The sequence below is a fragment of the Hyaena hyaena genome, unplaced genomic scaffold (genome assembly GCF_003009895.1).
Source record: "Hyaena hyaena isolate Hyena2069 unplaced genomic scaffold, ASM300989v1 scaffold_589, whole genome shotgun sequence".
Classification (NCBI taxonomy): Eukaryota; Metazoa; Chordata; class Mammalia; order Carnivora; family Hyaenidae; genus Hyaena; species Hyaena hyaena.
The window spans coordinates 1116668-1136719 of NW_024081220.1; the positions used below are offsets into that span (position 1 = coordinate 1116668).

General features: G+C 47.9%; 1 protein-coding gene and 2 long non-coding RNA genes across 4 annotated transcripts in view; 1 reads left to right on the forward strand and 2 right to left on the reverse strand.

The window, feature by feature from the left end:
- Positions 1 to 13979, reverse strand: part of LOC120248457 — a 30324-nt gene extending 16345 nt beyond the window's left edge. The window contains exons 1-2 of the long non-coding RNA XR_005532578.1: positions 13933 to 13979; positions 8938 to 9023 (exon numbers count right to left, since the gene is read on the reverse strand). This is a non-coding gene — a long non-coding RNA (uncharacterized LOC120248457). The remainder of the gene's footprint in view (positions 1 to 8937; positions 9024 to 13932) is intronic.
- On the reverse strand, positions 2391 to 3517 carry LOC120248456. Its single transcript, XR_005532576.1, has 3 exons — positions 3443 to 3517; positions 3074 to 3304; positions 2391 to 2498 (listed from the first exon to the last, which is right to left on the reverse strand). It is a non-coding gene; the product is annotated as an uncharacterized LOC120248456 (long non-coding RNA).
- Positions 13980 to 14115: 136 nt separating the features above from the next.
- Positions 14116 to 19144, forward strand: LOC120248428 (tubulin gamma-2 chain). Of its 2 annotated transcripts, XM_039256777.1 has the most exons (11): positions 14309 to 14357; positions 14637 to 14749; positions 14978 to 15145; positions 15441 to 15509; positions 16271 to 16350; positions 16758 to 16884; positions 17476 to 17562; positions 17669 to 17818; positions 18206 to 18358; positions 18458 to 18619; positions 18747 to 19144. In XM_039256777.1, the coding sequence occupies exons 1-11, from the start codon at positions 14309 to 14311 to the stop codon at positions 18942 to 18944; spliced, it is 1356 nt and encodes a 451-aa protein (XP_039112708.1). In that variant the 3' UTR covers positions 18945 to 19144. The 2 variants fall into 2 exon arrangements, with proteins under 2 accessions (XP_039112709.1, XP_039112708.1); XM_039256778.1 differs by lacking the exon at positions 16271 to 16350 and having other exon boundaries at positions 14116 to 14357; positions 18747 to 18839.
- Positions 19145 to 20052: the final 908 nt, after the last annotated feature.

Consider the following 20052-nt stretch of genomic DNA (forward strand, 5'->3'; position numbering starts at 1 on the left):
TCTACCCCTCCCTCACCCATGCTTTATCTCTCTCTCTTTCAAAAATAAATAAATGTCAAAGCAGTCGTGGGAAATAGTCTATCTTATCATGTTGGAAATATTTTAAAATTTCATCAGAAAAAGAAAAAATTACAACGTTCACGAGAAAAGAAAGGAAAACAGACCGAGCCCAATAATCCCATGACCTGTAGATCATGCAAAAACTTTTTTTTTTTTTTTAAAAACAAAGCAAAACAAGGGCGCTTGGGTGGCTCAGTCGGTTAAGCATTCGACTTTGGCTCAGGGCATGACCTCACAGTTCTTGGGTTCGAGCCCCACATCGGGCTCTGTGCTGACAGCCAGCTCAGAGCCTAGAGCCTGTTTCAGATTCTGTGTGTGTCTCTCTCTCTCGGACCCTCCCCATGCTCACGCTGTCTCTCTCTCTCTCAGAAATAAATTTAAAAAATTAAAAAATAAATAAAAAACAAAGCAAAACAAAACACAAGGCTCTGCTTCCTCATTTAGGAAATAAAATGTTGAAATAGATTGGGTACCTTATATGAGCTAGAGGTGTGCTGATCAGGAACAGAGGCCTCCTGACAGCTCTCTGTGTGTAGCCGACTGCCTCCTGTCTTCCCTTTCCTTGTGGTGCTGAAGGATAATGTCATTTTCTTTTTCCTTTTTTTTTTTTTAAAGATTTTTTAATGTTTTTATTTTTTTTTTTGAAAGAGATAAAGCATGAAGTGGGGAGAGGCAGAGAGAAGGGAGAGAAAGAGAATCCCAAGCAGGTTCCACACTGTCAGCACAGAGCCTGATGTGGGGCTCAATCTCACAAACCGTTAGATCATGCCCCGAGCCAAAATCAAGAGTCGGATGCTTAACTGACTCAGCCACCCGGCACCCTGGACATCATCATTTTCTATGTGAATACTGTGGGGCAAGGTTGGGAAGGCCTAGTGAATAAATGATCTCCACATCCCATCCAGCTTTAGGATGCTATCACTGTATCTCCGATTAATCGACTTTGCAATGCATTGTCTCGACAAAGTGAACAGACCCAGAACCTCTGTTCTACACAAAAAGTAGAACATATAATGGAAATGACAGAGACATTCCTATCTTTCTAAAAGCTACTTTTCTGGAAAATATATTTAAAGAATATTAACTTTTTAAAAAATTTTTATAGTTTATCTTTGAGACAGAGAGAGACAGAGCATGAGCAAGGGAGGGGCAGAGAGACAGAGGGAGACACAGAATCTGAAGCAGGCTCCAGGCTCCAAGCTGTCAGCACAGAGCCCGACGCGGGGCTCAAACCCACAAATCGCGAGATATGACCTGAGCCAAAGCCAGACGCTCAACCGACTGAGCCACCCACGTGCCCCTATCAACATTTTTTTTAAGTTAAATACATTTTAAGGCAGGCATTCCTAGCAAGCTGTGTTTCTGAGGCAGACTGGAATGAGGGCTTAAGGTCACACACTTTATGACTGACGCTGTAGCTGTTACCAAGTGTGAACATCAGGAATAGCACGGACATGAACTAAGGACAGTCATGGAATCCGAGAAATGCCATCACGAAATACATCATTTTCAAAATACATTCATCCTATTAAAAAGGATGCAAAGAAGACAGAAAGTCTATCCCTTAAGTTTGCCACATCTCTTCTCCAATGGACATAAAGGTATTACAACAATCAATTATTTGGGGGCACCTGGGTGGCTCAGCCGGTTAATCGTCCAACTTCGGTTCAGGTCATGGTCTCATGGTTAGGGGGCTTGAGCCCCACGTCAGCTTGAGCTGTGCTGATAGCTCTGAGCTTGGAGCCTGCTTCAGATTCCATGTCTCCCTCTGTCTCTCTCCTCTCCCTGGCTTGTGCTCTCTCTCTCAAAAATAAATAAATAAGCATTAAAACACACACACACACACACACACACACACACACTGTGTGATTTCTTTCACAGAGGCACTGGTGACATTCACAAACTTACCTCACCTTTCAAGAGATTCCTAAAAGGATGTTCTCAAATTTATACTTGGGCTAAGTTTTCATTTAAAGTTAACTGTGAAGCACATAAGGTATAATTACACAAGCCTTGGTACTTTCTGTAAGTTTTTAAACTTCCAAATCAAAACTGAAAGTTCAATTGTGGGGTGCCTAGGTGGCTCAGTGGGTTAAATGTCTGACTTTGGCTCAGGTCACGATCTCATGGTTCTTGAGTTCAAGCCCCACCTTGGCCTCTGCACTGACAGCTCAGAGCCTGGAGCCTGCTTTGGGTTCTATCTCCCTCTCTGGCTTACACTTTGTCTCTCACGCTGTCTCTCAAAATTAAACATAAAAAAAAAGTTTAATTGTGGACTGTATCTTTGGATTTTTAAATGTTCAGGGGTTTTTTTGGTTTTTTGGTTTTTGGGTTTTTTGTTTTTTGTTTTTGTTTTTCCTTACGTGATGTACATGAGCTGGATCCTGAATGCGTGTTTTCAGCCTGGTCAGTCATATCGCTTTCCAGCACTCAGGTTTCTATAAGAGAGATTAAAAGACTCACGTAAGCATATTGTAGAGCAATGCTCCTTACACTTTTATGCATGTACAGATAACCCCGGGATCTCCTAAAAATACAGATTCCGATCAGTGGCTATGGGGTGGGATCTGAGACGGTATGTTCTCACGAGCCTCCAGGTGTGCTGAGGAGGAACATAGCTGGAGAGCGGTGGGTCCCGAAATTGGCGTGTGAGAATTACCCAGAGGGCTTGTTAAACCAGATCGTTGGGTTTCTGATTTAGAAGTGTAGAAATTCTGCCTTTCTAACACGTTCCCAGGCAAGGCTGGCACTGCTGGTCTGGAAACTACACTTTGAGAACCACCGCTGTCAAGGAAAGACTATTGGATTGAGTGAGAGAGAGAAAACGTGGGGTTAGCATCCGCTGGGCCTAACTGGCCCTATGACCCCATCAGGTAGAAATATGTTCAGCTGCAATTAACAGAACAATCAACAGTAGCCTAAACAAATAGTATAGTTTGCTTTTCTCACTTGGTAAGTCCAGAGGTGGGCAGTCCAGGGTCTGGGACATCTGTTAGGAAATCACCAAGGATACCTGGCCTTTCTATCTTTGTGTTCCACCATCACTCATATGTGGCCTTTGTGCTCATGATGACTGTTGAACCGAGTTCCAAGCAGAAGACGAGGCGCAGGGCAGAGAGGGACAGGGGCCTCCAGTTTCACTTGCCCTTTTGAAAAAGTTTTCCCAGGAGTCTTGCTCCATGGCTTCTGCTTACATTCCACTGGGCAGAACTGAGGCAACTGCAGACCCATCGTTGAGAGGTGACTAGGGAGAAGGGGTTGGATTTCCCAACCAGCGTTAATAGCCACAGTGGCCTTAGACATACACACAGATCTTAACATCGTATCAAAACCACAGAAGCTCCAAAACCTAAGTACACATCTCAGCTCTCTGAATCCTCACCTCCTCATCTGTAGTGTATGGATGCACCATGGGCATTTTGAGCAGGACAGTTCATCCCTGTGGGGCTCTCCTGCACACTGCAGGACATTAAGCATCTCTGATCTCTGGGTACCAAATGCCAGGAACCTCCACCCCTACTATTGTGATGAAACCAAACAGGTGTCCCGGTTGGGGTGGGGCATTGGGAGGGGACTAACTTGTGGGATTGGAAGCCACTGACCTAGATCAGGTCTGGTCCACAGCTATCTGATTCTCTCTGGCCTCTTGGATAAAAGCTAGTAATTTTTTGAAGCCCTGGCTACACAACAGGAGCATGGAGCCCCATTGTTGTTAAAAAAAAAGCCCTCCTCCTCCTTTGGCGCACGTGTTAGTTACCACCATCACACTCTTCCACTACTTGTTCCAATGATCTACCGATTTCCAGATCACTCTTCCATCCAGACTTTCCCCTCCAAGCTTTACCTTCCTCCTAGGTGAGTTTTACATCTATACGGATGGTCCTGACTGGACTTGACCTCCTCACCTCAAATGCCCTTTACTACTTGTCTCCTTGTCACCCACACAATGGACAGACCTCAGCACTTGCCATCCTACAAACTGCTCCTTAACCTTAAACTTGACCGGCTCTCTCTTGTACCACCACTTCCTGCACCTCCCCCTTCTTGTTCCCTTTGTCCCATTCTTTTCCCTGACGTTGATTTTAGTCCAAGCTGGCATCCCCTTCCTAGCTTCACATCCTTCTCCACGCAGCCTGGACAAGTTGATCCGTTCCTCCTGCATTCCCCCAATCTTCACCCCCACCCTCCTGGTAAAACCCCAGCCCGGCTCTAGCTGACTTTCTGCCCTCTGACTCTTACGCTTGAGTAGCTGAACACTGCCCTAGACAGCGCACACCCACGCAGACTGTTGCCATGACAACCTGGTGGTGGGCCGTTGGTGGTCCCTCTACTTGTCCCTGTCAGCCCTCTCCTGTTCCCTACCTTATCACCTCCCCTGTCATTCGCACTCTCAGCAGATAACTTCACTCCTACTTGACAGTGAAAATAGAAGCCATCAGTCAGAAGCCCCCTCAACTTCCTGCCCCCCACTGCCACCCCACTAAAGCACTTATTTTTATCTACACTCATCCCTTCCTCCCTTTTATTGTGGGAAAAGTTTCCTTCCTGTGGTTAATCCTTCCACCTGAGCCCTACATCCCAATAGCTCCAGCCTTCCCGGGGACCTTGGCTCTCAAAATCCCGTGTCTGTGCCTTTAATATTGCCACTCTGAAACCTTTCCTCTGTTCTAAAAAGCGGTGTTCTCTAGACCTCACATTCCCATCTCCACTGTACAAATTTCCCCTTCTCTCTTGTCCTTTGCAGCCAGACTTCCTAACCTTTCTCACACCACTGGGTGGATAATGTTTTTGAATGCATGCAATATACATAGAACTACCTTGGAAACCAATTATAGTGAAATCCAGTGGTTATAATATATTTTTAAAATTTGTGACATAGTAATACACGTGCTTCTTTCTTTTATTCCTGTAAGTCCTTTATTAATGCATTCCATAACAAAATCTTGTGTTATCTATAATAACTCCTCTATTGTTAAGTAGCGGTGATTATAAACGCTATTGTAATATCTGTATCAACTGGAAGGTGAAGTAAGAATAGCTGCGATTTGTACAGGTGACAAAGTCACAGGCACTACACTACTACTGAAGAATGATACCTGCAGTCATAATTGAAGGGAAAACTATACTCTAAATTTTATTTCTTTTAAATTTTATTTATTTATTTTGAGAGAGAGAGACAGAGACAGAGACAGAGAGTGAGCATGTGCGAGTGAGTGGGGGGTGGGGAGCAGACAGAGCGGGAGAGAGAGAATCCCAAGCAGGCTCCATGCTGTCAGTGCAGAGCCCAACATAGGACACCACCCAAGAAGACTATATTTTAATAACAGGTGAGTAAGGGACACCTGGGTGACTCAGTCAGTTCAGTATCTAACTCTTGATTTTGGCTCAGGTCATGATCTTATACTTGGGAGATCAAGCCCCATGTCAGGCTCTGCACTGGGCATGGGGCCTGCTTAAGATCCTCTCTCTCCCTCTGCCTCTGCCCCTTTCCGCCACTTGAGCTCTCTCTTATAAACAAACAAACAAACAAACAAACAAATGGTGAATGAAAAATCAATATGTAATTTTTTCCCATCCAAGTTCACGGGTTCCCTGAATTCTATCCATAGATCCCCTGGGGGGTCCTGTGGGCACCAGATTTAAATGCCTGTTTCATTTTATTTTTTTAAATAACTTTTTAAATGTTTATTTATTTTTGAGACAGAGAGAGGCAGAGCGTGAGCAGGGTAGGGGCAGAGAGAGAGGGAGACACAGAATCCGAAGCAGGCTGCAGGCTCTGAGCTGTCAGCATGTGAGGCTCGAACCCATGAACCGTGAGATCATGACCTGAGCCAAAGTCAGATGCTTAACTAACTGAGCCACCCAAGCACCCCTAAAATGCCTGTTTTAAAGTTCGTCCTTCCCATCCACCTTCTCATCTTCCTCATGTCTCAATTTCATGATTCTTCAAATATCTGTTAATGCCAACTATGTATAAGGGTTAAGTAACCTTCTGCAATCGGGCTTTTACTCTCATGGCCCAGGCTCAATATCCTCACCAAAGTCACCAATGGTTCCCCAAATTTGAAGGTCTCTTCTCTATCTCCATATTGCTCAAAATTATTTCCTCCTCAGAATGTTCTCTTTGCTAGGCTTCTGCAGTATCCTTCTCTATGGCTATGCCTTGAGCTGCAAGTAAAAACTGAATCCCAATCAAATAGCTTAAACCATGAGGAAAACTAGATCATACATTTTAAGAAGCACAGATATGGGGTTGCTGTAGGGCTGATTAATGTCACGGCTTAACAATTTCATCTGAGACCCAGGGGCTTGGCATCTTTCTGCTCTACCACCCTCAGGATGGTGGCTTATCCTCAAGGTGCTCTCCCCTACAAGTTAAAGGACTATAGCAGTTCCAGGCGCCATATCCAAATGTGACAACGTGTAGCTGAAGAATAGAGTGTCTCTTCTTGTGTGTCTATTTCTAATCAGGGAGGAGACCTTCCCCCGGAGCCCCCAGAAATCTTTCCTCACACCACATTGACCTGAATTGCATCATACGTCCCTTCCTAAATCAGTCTCCGGCAAGGAAATGGCGATCACCGTATTTGGCTTGGATTAATCAGGATCTATTGCCAAACCACTTGGAAGAAGGGTGGAAGGCCGAACAAAACCGGGGCTCTGCCAGAAGTGAGCAGGCAATCAAACCTCATTGATACATACCAGCTTTTCTTCTGCTTTTCGCTTGCTCCTTCATGTTTCTTTGCGATGCCGTCTTCCTACTCTTACGTATTGTGTTCTATCAGGTTCTATTCCAGTCCCCTTCCAGTCCAGGACCCTCCCACACTACAAATTCTCCCCGAGTGACCCTATTCACACCTCTGGCTTGAACTGCCACTTGGGTAGGGCTCCCTCTCCACCCGGAACTCACTCCGTAGCTCTAGGCCTGTGAAGTCTCTGTTGCCTACTGGGCCCCTAGCTCCATCCGAATATTCCCCAACTCAAGCTCAGTCTGTGCATCCGTGCACCCCCTCACTACCCTGTGTCTCAGGAAACAGCCCTACCTTCACCCAATGATTGAAACCTGCCCTCTCAGAACCCTTCCTCTCCCTTACCCCCATTACATAATCAGCCATCTCATCTGAGTGAGTGTAAGACTCTCCACTCAGTGTCTCTAGAATCTGTCCCCTCCTCTCCATACTTGGACAGGGCTCTGCTCATTTCAGCCCTGGCTGATAACCTTGCCTCTTGCTTTACTCCAGCATACTGATGCCAGGAAGATCTTTCTCCAGCCCTGTTCAGCAACCTTCAGCAGCTCCCTCTTTTGCAAGGCACATCCAGGCTGGTCCCTGCTGACTTGTCCAGTTCACTACCTGACACTTTCCTCATTCACCCTAAACTCAACTTGCCGTCTCTCACATCCAGCCCGCACACATGCTCTTCTTCCACACCGTCAACACACACACGCGTGCCGGCACACGCAGACCTTTTTTTCCCTCCACATACACTCGAAAACACTTTCATTTGTTGACAAAAACTTATTTTTGTCACCTACCATGTGTCGGTGACCTTTCCATGCTGATGATAGCGCTACCTGGTATTTTTTTACGAATGGCTCCTTTGTGTCCCTTAATAGGGATTGCTGCAATTTATATTTAAGAACACTGCTATGGATGTACACATGGGCAGCCAGGTTACTTTTGAGCATTATAGACCCTGTTGCAGCACACATCCCTATATATGCATCCTTGTCCCTATGTCCTAGCACCTGTCCCTAGTTACCAGGGACTCAGGTGATTCCTGGAAGTAGAATATGTGATTTTTACATATCAAGAGAATTGCCAGTTTACCCTCCAGAATGTATCCATTTAAACGATCACCAATGGTATAAAAGCACCCCTTTGTTAGGACCCCCATCCACACTAGATATCTTTAAATTTTTGCTGGTCTAATACTTTGCCCTTAATCTGTATTTTTCCAATTACTAGTGAGCCTGAGTATCATTTTACATTTTTTAATTTATCATGGACCATTTATTCCTTTTACCCATTTTCTTGAATATTTGTTTTCCTTTCCCCCCCCCCCTTTTTTTATTAAGTAAACTCTGGCCCCAAAATGGGGTTCAAACTGACAACCCCAAGATCAAGAGCCACATGCCTGTTAACTAACTAAAATTTAAATAAAAGCTTGAAACAAAACAAAAAACAAATACATAAATAATAAATTATAAAAAAGAAGAAACAAAGAGTCACATGCCCTACCAACTCAGCCAGCCCGACACCTTGCTTGTCTTCTTCTTATTGGTTTGTCTGCCTTTCCATTGTCTCCACCTGGGCAATTCTTACCAAACATTCAAGACTTAGCCCAGGCACCACCTCTTCCAAAAAGTTTTCTCCAATTCTTTGCCCTCTCCCTGTACCCACTCCCCAAGTTGAGCCCCCTTCTCTGCACTCTCTGCTAACCTTACCGTGTATTTATCTCTTCCACAAGGCCATGAACACTTGGGTTTGTTACCTCTACTTCCCCAGTTCATATTAGTGTGCCCCTGCATAGGATAGATGCGTAATACGAGAATGAAGCCATGTGCAAACAGGATCACTCTTAGGCTTATTTCCTTTTTCCTATTCCTTGAGAAAACAATTCAGAGCAAAATAGCCTGGTTTGTTCTATTTCGAGACCAAAACATGAATTTAACATAACTTCCTTCATACAAAGAGCTTCAGCCCTTCATGTTCACTGCTGCAATTTTTCTTTGGCTTCGTTTTGAAGGTTAAACCCCCTGGGGTCATAGGATCCCAGTCTCTAACTAGCTGCTCTAACTAGCTCTCTTCCTCCCAGCCTCTGACACACCCTCCTTTCCCCACCTCATACCTCTGCCTCCTTACCTCCCCAACATACCTGTGCTTCTGGCATATCTGTACTCCGACAGTCCAGGTGTCCAGGAAGACCAGGAATGAAGGTACAGCCAAAATGTTTTACTCAACCTGGAATAGCAAATAAAAGCTTAGGACTTTTAACAAACTTGTCAGTTTACAAATGCTGCATTTATTATCAGAGGCAGACCAAAGCCTCAGACAAAGGAATGCCACAACCCCACTGCATTATCACAACCTGGATCAGAGAACATGGAGCCAAGCAAATTGAACTCAGCACTCAATAATCAATCTCTGGGTAATGACCTTGAGCCACTGGATCTGAAACCCATGAAAAAGACCATGAACCTGGTGGTCCTTTTGCTCAACTTCAATAGAAGTCAGATCTGAAACCGAATCTGGAGGATCATGACAAATAATATTAGGTTTTAATTTGTTGCGACTTATTTAAAGCAACCACTTATTTTGTGTGTTTTTTTTAATGTTTTTTATTTATTTCTAGGAGAGAGTGAGAGAGACAGCGTGAGCAGGGGAGGGTCAGAGAGAGAGGGAGTCACAGACTGAAACAGGTTCCAGGCTCCGAGCTGGCAGTCAGCACAGAGCCCGATGCGGGGCTCGAACCCACGAACCGCGAGATCATGACCTAAGCGAAAGTCGGACGCTTAACCGACTAAGCCACCCAGACACCCCTTATTTTGTTTTTGCCCTGAATGAGATCTTTCATCTGTAGCAACAGCCAAATTATACTTCAGTTTCACTGCATCTAGTGGTAATCATAAGAGTGGCTAGTATGTATTGAATGTTTTCTGTGACTCTGGCACTGTTCTAGCTGCTGATGTATCACTGCATTCAACCAACATGGACTGGTCGGTTCTCAGCAAAAATGGAAAGTATGACCTGCTAATAACTGGGGCGGATTTATGTTCAGCTCTATACATAAGCACGTCTCCAACCCATTTCTACAGGTGAGGAGGAGCCTCCAGCTTGTCAGAGATGACTTCTTCGAGGCAACTCACCTTGCAATTTCTCCAATTCAGATCAACTCACACGTTCTAACCTGTTTGTCTATAAACTAGGATTTGAAGGAAGTTTTCCCACTTTTGGAGACTAGAAGGAGGAGCGAGGCACTGTTATTAATCATAAGAAAAGGTTGGGGCACCTGGGTGGCTCAGTCAGTTAAGCGTCTGACTTCTTCAGCTCAGGTCATGATCTATGGTTTGTGGGTTTGAGCCCCGGTTTGTGGGTTTGAGCCCCATATTGGGCTCTGTGCTAATAGCTCAGAGCCTGGAGCCTGCTTCGGATTCTGTCTCCCTCTCTCTCTGCCCCTCCCCCCTGCTCTCACTCTGTCAATCTCTCTCTGTGAAAAATAAAAATAAACATTTAAAAGCATTTTTTAAAAAGAAAACGTTGAAATTAAATTCCCTCATTTCACAAGTGTTCATAAACTGCTTCCAGCTTATTATTTTAAAGGAAGCAAACAGCCATTCCAGACTCACAAGGAGGGGAGGCCGGACGAATTTACTCTCATCTCTAAAGCCTTCCTCTTCACCTGGGAACTCAGATAGGGGCCTAGAGAAGCCTCCGAAGACAGCCAGCCCTTAGTAACAGTTCTGTCAGGGGAAAGAGGCTCCAAGGAGGAACTCTGACCCCACCTCAAACTTCAAGGGGAGCACCCAGACCCTCCCCAACAGGGCGAGGCTGCCAGTCCTCCTGAGGGACACCCCTTGCCCAAGAGGAGGAAGTGAGCTGTGGGGCTGGAGTCGGGTGAGGGGAGAGAAACTGAGCAGAGGCCTGGGAGGGGACAGCCATGGGGCAAGTCTTCCAAAGAAGCCCAGAGGATTCGTGGAGGCCAGGCCTGGAAGGTGGCCGAGATCTCATAAAAAAAAATGAGAAAGTGAGAGAGAAAAGAAAACAAAAACCTCGTCTGAGCATGACTCTTGGCGTGGTGCCTCTGCCGGCATGTCTGCAGCAGCTCCCAGAGAAAGCCCGCCAGACAGGGACAGACAGACAGCCCAATGGAGCGGAAGAAAAGCCAGAAACCAGCCTGTATCAGAGCGGGGGCTTGGAATGTTCTGGGGCTGGGGGGCACCGCACCCACTCTTCAATAATTGGCTTGGAGACCATTGGCCATCCATATGGAAAAGATAAAGTGGATCCCTATCTTACAGCAGGCCTCCAAATAAGTTCCAGATGAACTAAAGACCTCCAGGGTGTTTTGTTCAGGGCAAATTATGCTCCGAGACTAAGTCTGTCCTTGCCAATAATTTATTTAACACAGGTTCACTACAAGAATTATAATTTATAATAATAATATTTCACAAGCCAATAGCATACAGGATGATGTCTCTTAATATGCCAATAAAGAAATAACATACTCAAAACCAATGATAGATTAATTACATTATTGTTCCAGGTAAAGGGGAGATGGAAGAAATAAAGTCCAATATTAGCTGAGGTGTACCTTTCTATGAGTTGGTTCTTGGTAGTGTCAGTCCTTCCAACCAAAAGCTGGGTGTCAGCTGCCTGCTTAGGACCCTCACTGCTAGGGCACGTAGTTAGTGGGAGACCGAGCCAGTGTTGGCAGGCACGGTCGGCTGCTCTGATGATTATTACTGTAGGGACCACTACACAGCTTGCACCACTGCCTATAAGGAGTAGCCTCACTGAGGCAGAAGCAGGCGTCCCTTCTCTTCCTGACATCGCTGCATGGTTTAACACCACTGCTAACACCAAGGTAGCCTTGCCATAGTAGCTACAGTGGGAGTAAGTGTCTCAAGATCGCCAGAGAGCTATTAGATCAGCAAAGAGTAGCCTTGTCCAGATCAAACGCTTTCGAGTTGCTGGTCATACCTTTTAGTTTTTAAAGTTTAAAAGTTTACCACGTGATGGACGCCATGGCCGTTACTATGGTGTTGATGATGTAATGGTCCTCTCCACTTCAGGTGCTAGAGTTTGATAAGAAAGTTCTAATATCCAACTTCAAAACAATTTCATGAGAACAAGTTCAAACCACAAACAACTTTGTCCAAAACAAGCTTTCAAAACATGGATTTCAAATCGTAACAAGTCAGTACACAACACAGGGAGCAAGCAAAACTACTATGGGGTTTCTAGAAGAAAACGTAAAAGGACAGCTTTATGATACTGGGAAAGGGATGCTATCTTTAACAAGGTATAAAACATACAAAACAGGAAAAGTACATGGAAAAAGAAAAAGGAAGGAAAAGGAAAAGAATAACTGTCTACATTAAAATCTTCTCTAGGCCAAAAGATACCACAGGCAAAGTTTAAGCCAAGCCATAGACTAAGAGACAATATTTGCGACCCATATAACCAGGAAGAAAAACTGTGGAGTATCTTATTATGTCTAGAAGATATAATAGACCAATAGAAAAATGGGCAAAAGATAGGAACAGGCAATTCTCAAAGTTCTAACAACAACAACAACAAGTCAGATGAACTTCACTTGTGATCATAACTGGAAATGATAACCATGAGATCCCCTTGGGAATCCATGGGATGGACAAAAATTAAGATCTGACAAGCCAAGTGTGGATGCAGGTATAAGGAAATGAAAACTCCATTGCTGGAAAGGGTGTACAACCATCTAGGAAAAAAACATGTGAAACCTTGTACAGTTTGTAAACCTTCTAAAGAACGTGCACATACCGGTGGTAGAGATGTTTTCCTTCATGTTCACAAGTGACAAGCCCTGTATTCACTCTATGTAACAATAAGTAGAAACAATCTAATCACCCTTGTGTGGAAATAGAATGAACTAGCTTATTCATCCAATGAAACACTATAAAGCAGTTAAAAAGAATGAAATAAATCTACATGCATCAGCATTGCTAAATCACAAAGATCTAATGTAGGGTGAAAAAAGCAGGTTACAAAAGGATAGTATACTCTGATACCACTTATAGAACATTTCAAAACAAAAAATATATAATAAAATACAAAAACATGTTTGTATGTGTACAACTTTGTAATTTAAAATAAAACAGAAACCACAGTGAGATACCACTTCACACTCCATTAAGATGGCTATTACTAGAAAACAAAACAAAACAGAAAGTGACAAGTGTTGGTGAGGATATGCAAAAATTGGAAACCTTGTGCATTTCAGGTGGGAATGTAAAATAGTGCTGCCACAATAGAAAATGGTACCAGGGCGCCTGGGTGGCTCAGTCGGTTAGCATCTGACTCTTGGTTTTGACTCAGGTCATAATCTCTGGGTTCGTGGGTTTGAGGCCCGCGTTGGGCTCTGCACTGATGGTGAGGAGCCTACTTGGGATTCTCTCTCCTTCTCTCTCTCTCTGCCCCTCCCATGCATGCATTTTCTCTCTCTCTCTCAAAACAAATTAAAAAAGAAAGAATATAGCACAGCAATTCCACAAAAAACTAAACACAGAACTATCATATGATCCAGCAACTCTGCTTCTAGGTGTATACCCAGATTAATTGAAAGCAGGGACTCAAACTTATTTGTACACACCCATGTTCATGGCATAATTATTCACAATAGCCAACCCCAGTGTCTATCTACAAATGAATAGATAAATGCAAAATGTGGCATAAACACACAATGGAATATCATACATCCTTAAAAAGGAATGGAATTCTGACATATGTTACAATATGGTGTAACCTTGAGGACATTATGCTAAGTGAAAGAAGCTAGATACAAAAGGACAAATACTATATAGTTCCATTTATATAAGATACCTGGTCAAAATCATAGAGACAGAAAGCAGGATGTTGATGAGGATGGAGATGGAGAGTTACTATTTATGGTACAGGGCTCGGGTGGGAAGGTGAGGAGGTTCTGGGGATGAATGATAGCGATGGCTGCCCAACAGTATGAATGTACACTATGCCACAGAACTGCCCGATTAAAAAGGTTTAAAATGGTAAAATTTATGTTAGGTATATTTAATTTAAAAATAGAAATTGAAAAAAAAAAAAAGACTGGCTTAAAGCCAGCACCTCTGTGCAGAAGAGCCTACAAGTCGCTCACCCAACTGTAGCGCGCAGCTGACTCGGTACACCTGGACCACCCCTCCCCGCCCCCACGCTCGGGTCGCTACGCCCCAGCCCCAGCACGTCTCACGGCGCAGGCGCGGAGCTGGGGTGGGTGGGCAGGAGGGGGCGTGGCCTCACACTGCGCCTGTGCCGAATTCCAGCTGTAACTGTAGTGGGGAAATGATGTCCAGGTTGGGCTCCCCGGCCGGGCGGCAGCGGGGAGGTCCGCACTGCACACGCGCAGACCGAGCACTCGCGTCAAAAGACGAAGAGAGCGCGCGCTCCCCACGTCCTGCGAGCCCGGCTGCCAGGCATTCGTCTCTGCCGTGACTCCCGCCGGGCAGGGCTGGCGCGCCCACGTCTGAAGAGCGATGCCCCGGGAGATCATCACCCTGCAGCTTGGCCAGTGCGGCAACCAGAGTGAGCGAGCGAACGCCAGCCCCTTCCAGTCTCCGGTTCTTCCCCCTTCGGGTCCCACCCAAGTGCTTGGCATCCTCCAGTCCCCCTTTCCCTTCCATGAAAACCCTGCCCTATTGCGCATGATGAACAAGCCCCGGATGGAGAGCCGCGCCTGGGCTGTGACAGCTCCCAGATGAGGTGTCTTGGGCCCAGCATCTGAGTGTGACAGCCTCTGAGTCTAACCCTGGGCTCCTGAGGCCTTATGACTAGCAGACCCAGGCATCTTTCCCCATCCCCCAGTTGGGTTCGAGTTCTGGAAACAGCTGTGCGCCGAGCATGGTATCAGCCCCGAGGGCATCGTGGAGGAGTTCGCCACCGAGGGCACTGACCGCAAGGACGTCTTTTTCTACCAGGTGCTCCCAGCGACTTTGCCAGCCTCCCACCCCTACCCCGACAGTGGCCCGGAGGCCTGAGGGAAAGGCAGTGGCTTGGAACCAGAAAACCCTCTGGGCAGAGGAGCCAGGGCGGCTGGCTTGAGGAGGGAGGGCAGGCAGGAGGCAGAGTTGGGAGGACGGAGGACTGGGCCTTAGCTGACTGGAACCCCCTCACCCCACCCCCTCCCGCTGGACTCCCCCTGACAGGCAGACGATGAGCACTACATCCCCAGGGCAGTGCTGCTGGACCTGGAGCCCCGGGTGATCCACTCCATCCTCAACTCCCCGTATGCGAAGCTCTACAACCCGGAGAACATCTACCTGTCAGAGCATGGAGGAGGCGCTGGCAACAACTGGGCCAGTGGGTTCTCGCAGGTATCTGGGCGGCCATCCCAGAAACCCTTGATGCTCCCTCCCCAGGGCAGCCTGGGGATTTGACCAGACCAGATAGACAGTAAATAAGAGACAAAGGGATACCCTGACAAGAGGAACAGCCAGGGAGAGGTGTATGCAAGCTGCAAATCATTTGCAAAGTAGCTTTTTTGGGTTGAGGGTCACGGCTGACGCTCTGGTTGAGGGTGGCATTGGTGTCCCAGGGTGTTTTGATGCTGCAAAGAGGTACTCCCTAGAACCTTCATCCTTACCCTCACTCCCATGTCTCTCTATACAGGGCGAGAAGATCCATGAAGACATTTTTGACATCATAGACCGAGAAGCTGATGGAAGTGACAGCTTAGAGGTGAGGTTCTGCCCCACTGAAGGAAAAGAAAAGGCTGAAAAGAGCTGGGGAAAGGTCAGGAGGTAGCCTGAACAGGTGGTGTGATGGGGGCAATTCTATTTAAAACTAGTCTTTGGAGCATCATATGTGAGATATTAAGGTAAATAAGGTAGAGAGACTCCTGGGTGGCTCAGTCGACTGACTCTTGATATCTGCTCACGTCATGATCTCATGGTTCGTGAGACTGAGCCCCAAGTTAGGCTCTACACTGACAGCCCAGAACCTACTTGGGATTCTTTCTCTCTCTCCCTCTCTCGCTTTCTCTCTCTCTCAAAATAAGTAAATAAAAAAAACATTTAAAAAGAAAGGTACAGAGGCACCTGGGTGGCTCAGTCATTAAGCGTCCAGCTTCAGCTCAGGTCATGATCTCGCAGTTCACGAGTTTGAGCCCCATGTCAGGCTCTGAGCTGTCAGCACAGAGCCTGGAGCCTGCTTCCATTTCTGTGTCTCACCCTCTTTCTGCCTCTCTCTGCCTCTCTCTCTCTTTCTCAAAAATAAATAAATGTTAAAAAAAATTTTTAAAAAGAAGCTACGGTACTTGACCTCAAGGAGATCCCAATGTGGATGACATCAGCTCCTTAGGCTTGAGTCTTCCTTCCCAAGGAGTCTCAGCCTGGATGGACACAGAAGAAGCGTTGAGACATGAGTGCATTGGGAGCGGGGAATGAGACAAACCTAAAGCTTCTTCCCCAGATCCCTGGAGACTGCCTCTCCCCATGCAGGGCTTCGTGCTGTGTCACTCCATTGCTGGGGGGACCGGCTCTGGCCTGGGGTCCTACCTTCTGGAACGACTGAATGACAGGTAACCCTGTGTTTGGGGAGACGGCATTAGCCCTGGCTCCCTGGGTAAGGTCTTTCCTTTTTGTCGCTGTTTTCTCATGGACTGGAAGGCTTGGTGCTATCGTGTTGAGTCATCAGTACAAATAGAGCCTGGCCATCCAGGGAACATCTAGGAAACAATAACTTCCAGGAGGGAGGTTGCCTAGGGAGAGGAGGGACCTATAGGGTTTGATGGGTTTGATGCTTTAGGTTTATCCTTTTTGGCTCCTGGGCTCTAAACACTCAGTTCTGCCCTCATCCGCCTTTTGCACAAGAGCTTGGTGGCACTTGGAAAGAAATGGCCCAGTTATCTCTAGAGAAGACCAAGATGGGCAGTGACGGGAGTCCAGTTCCCTGTCAACTTGCCCTTTCCCTCTTCTTTACCCCCAGGTACCCCAAGAAGCTGGTGCAGACCTACTCAGTGTTCCCCAACCAGGACGAGATGAGCGATGTGGTGGTCCAGCCCTACAACTCCCTGCTCACGCTCAAGAGGCTGACCCAGAACGCAGACTGTGTGGTGAGCGCCAGAGAAGGGAGGGGTGGGGTGCTTTGCTCTACCTCCTCAAACCAGTGGGACATATACACCCTGCCCTTTCCAAGCCCCTGCCCAGAGAACAGAGGACCAAACAAAGTCATACCTGGTGGCCCAACTTATGAAATAAGGACTTGACCCCAAGTTGCTCTCACACAGGGAATACCCCCTGACATGTGTTCCCATTTAGCCTATTTAATGCCTACACATGCTTAAATTCTCAGCCCAACGGTCACTTTCAGAGTAAAACCTTTCCTGACCATGCATTCAAGGTCAAATTCCTTTGTGCATATTTTAGGCTTTAACTGTACTTTTCTGTAGACCTGGTGAAGGGGACAGACCGTGCTTGTTTTAGCCTCCATGGTGTCTTCAGAGCCGGGCACAATGGACGATGCATGGAGACAGTTTGTTTACAGGATGGTGGAAAAGTGGCTGTGATGCCCCAGGGACAGTACTTTCCTTTTTAAGTTAATACACTTCTTGGTTCTTGGAGTTTAGAAGGGGTTAAGATAATAACTTATCTCTCTGCCCCCTTTCTCCTCAAAAAGGTGCCGTGACCCTCTTGTGTCCCCCCAGGTGGTGCTGGACAACACGGCCCTGAACCGGATCGCCACAGACCGCCTGCACATCCAGAACCCGTCCTTTTCCCAGATCAACCAGCTGGTGAGCCCCCACTCCTGGACTGGGAGCCCTCCTTCCTGGAGTGCCGTCTGGGGAAGGGAGGCGCCGCCCCAGGCCAAGGCCCGTGACCCGGCACCCCCGTCCCCAGGTGTCCACCATCATGTCAGCCAGCACCACCACCCTGCGCTACCCCGGCTACATGAACAACGACCTCATCGGCCTCATCGCCTCGCTCATCCCCACTCCTCGACTCCACTTCCTCATGACCGGCTACACCCCGCTCACCACGGACCAGTCGGTAGGAGCGCCTCCGGCAGGCCCTGGCCTAGCCTCTCTGCCCCCCTGCTGCCCCCTCCAGGAGCTGCCCTTTGCAGCCCCCAGAGGCTCTGTGCTCGGGGCCGGGCACAGACTGTTGGGCTCCGCGCTGACCTGCTCTCCTCTCCCCTCCCCCCTGGCTCCCTGCAGGGCCCGGGCTGTGTGGGGTGTGCTGATGCTCCTGCACAGGGGCATGGCCTTGCTGAGCAGAGGAGGGCTCAGACTCCTGGTCCCGCAGCCGAGGCTCAGTGTAGACCTGAATCTCAAGACGCTTCCCAGGGAGACCATCCTAGCCCGAGTCTGATGGGGGTCAGGCACTGGACCGAGCCCTGAGTGCTGGCCTGGTCCCTGTGGCCCACTCTCCCCTCAGGTGGCCAGCGTGAGGAAGACCACGGTCCTGGACGTCATGAGGCGGCTGCTGCAGCCCAAGAACGTGATGGTGTCCACGGGCCGGGACCGCCAGACCAACCATTGCTACATCGCCATCCTCAACATCATCCAGGGGGAGGTGGACCCCACCCAGGTAGGTGAGGCCCCTTCGTGCCACCCCCGGAACCCACAGGGGTAGAGGAGAGGCTACCACCACCACTGTTGTGTCCACCCCTCCCCACCCCACCCCCAGGTCCACAAGAGTCTGCAGAGGATCCGGGAACGGAAGTTGGCCAACTTCATCCCCTGGGGCCCTGCCAGCATCCAGGTGGCCCTGTCAAGGAAGTCTCCCTACCTGCCTTCGGCCCACCGGGTCAGTGGGCTCATGATGGCCAACCACACCAGCATCTCCTCGGTGAGCCTAATCTCCTGGGCTTCTTTGGCCATTCTCTTCCATTAGACACCCTTATCATTCTCCCCGATTCCATTCCAGCCCCTTATCATGCACCAGTTCCCATCCTGGAGATTTCTATCTCTTTCAGCTCTTTGAAAGTTCCTGCCAGCAGTACGACAAGCTGCGGAAGCGGGAGGCCTTCCTGGAGCAGTTCCGCAAGGAGGACATCTTCAAGGAGAACTTCGATGAGCTGGACACGTCCAGGGAGGTTGTCCAGGAACTCATCGACGAGTACCATGCAGCCACGCGGCCGGACTACATCTCGTGGGGCGCCCAGGAGCAGTGACTTCCTCCCCACCTCTTCCCCCCGGACAGTAAGCATAGTCCCCATTGTGCCTGGTCCCCGTGACCCATATTCTTGTCACCAAAAACATTCTAGGTTCATCTCCAGCCCAGGAGCTGGCCCTACTTCCTCCCTTCTCTGACCTGACCCTTGATATTGCTTGTTTAGCTTGAATAAAGCAATAAAGCTTTATCGTGAGTATAGTCAGAGCTTGGATGTAGTTATAGTCAGGGCTCGGTCTGTGAATATGGGGGATGACCCATGCTCCCTCCCAGCGCCCAGGTATGTGTGACCTTTATCTCTTCTAGCTTCCTACCACTTAGTCCAGGTCTTAGTGTGGTCACTGTTTCATTGGCATACCTTGCCTAGAACCAGGCTGGTTTACTGGAGTCCACCCCACTCTCAAGATTATAGAGCTTTACTGAGGTCTGCTGTGTCCTCAGTGCCTAAGCTCCTGCCTCAGGGTGGATCAATATTGCCCCAGTCTCTTGGGAAGAGGCTGTGGGGGCGAGTGAAGGAGGGCCTGCAGCATTCTGAGCAGGACAGGAGAGCCAGAACTCTAGATTCCCAGTGCCCAAGGCTATCAGATCCTCAGGAACGCAGCTCAATTCAAACTAACTTGATAAAGCAGGAACAGAACTCAGGAGTAGGACTGAGCTCATCCTGATAAGGTGTTATCTGTGCCAGAGAAGTTCTCGGGTCTGATTTTGCCCCAGGCTTCTCTCCATTCCAGGCCCAAAGCAGTAGGCACATGAAAGATGGACCCAAGTAGGGCCCAGAAGCTGGACACCAGGGTAGGTACTGGGTAGTGCCAGTCCTGATGACTCACTGCCTTCCGGTCTTAGAGACGCCAGGAGGCTACCCCTATGACACTCCACGAAGTGAGGGTGAGTAATTGTCAGCTTCCAAACTGCCCTCTTGCCTGCCCCACCCACCACCCTGTGGGAGCATGCTGGCTAGGAGGAGGTTAAACCCAGAAGGTCAAGGAGGGTGGAGCCCTGTGGTGTCCAGACTCCCCTCAATGCTGGTAAAAGCCCAGAGTGTGGGTGTCCCCAGAGGCGGAGCTCTGAGCTATGGGGACTCTAACTTGTCCCACTGACAACACTCCCAC

Coding starts and splice junctions, on each gene's coding strand:
- LOC120248428 (XM_039256777.1), top strand. CDS start 14,309: ATGCCCCGGGAGATCATCACCCTGCAGCTTGGCCAGTGCGGCAACCAG. Junction 16,351..16,757: donor CTGGAACGACTGAATGACAG/GTAACCCTGTGT, acceptor CTTTACCCCCAG/GTACCCCAAGAAGCTGGTGC. Junction 18,620..18,746: donor ACCACACCAGCATCTCCTCG/GTGAGCCTAATC, acceptor TATCTCTTTCAG/CTCTTTGAAAGTTCCTGCCA.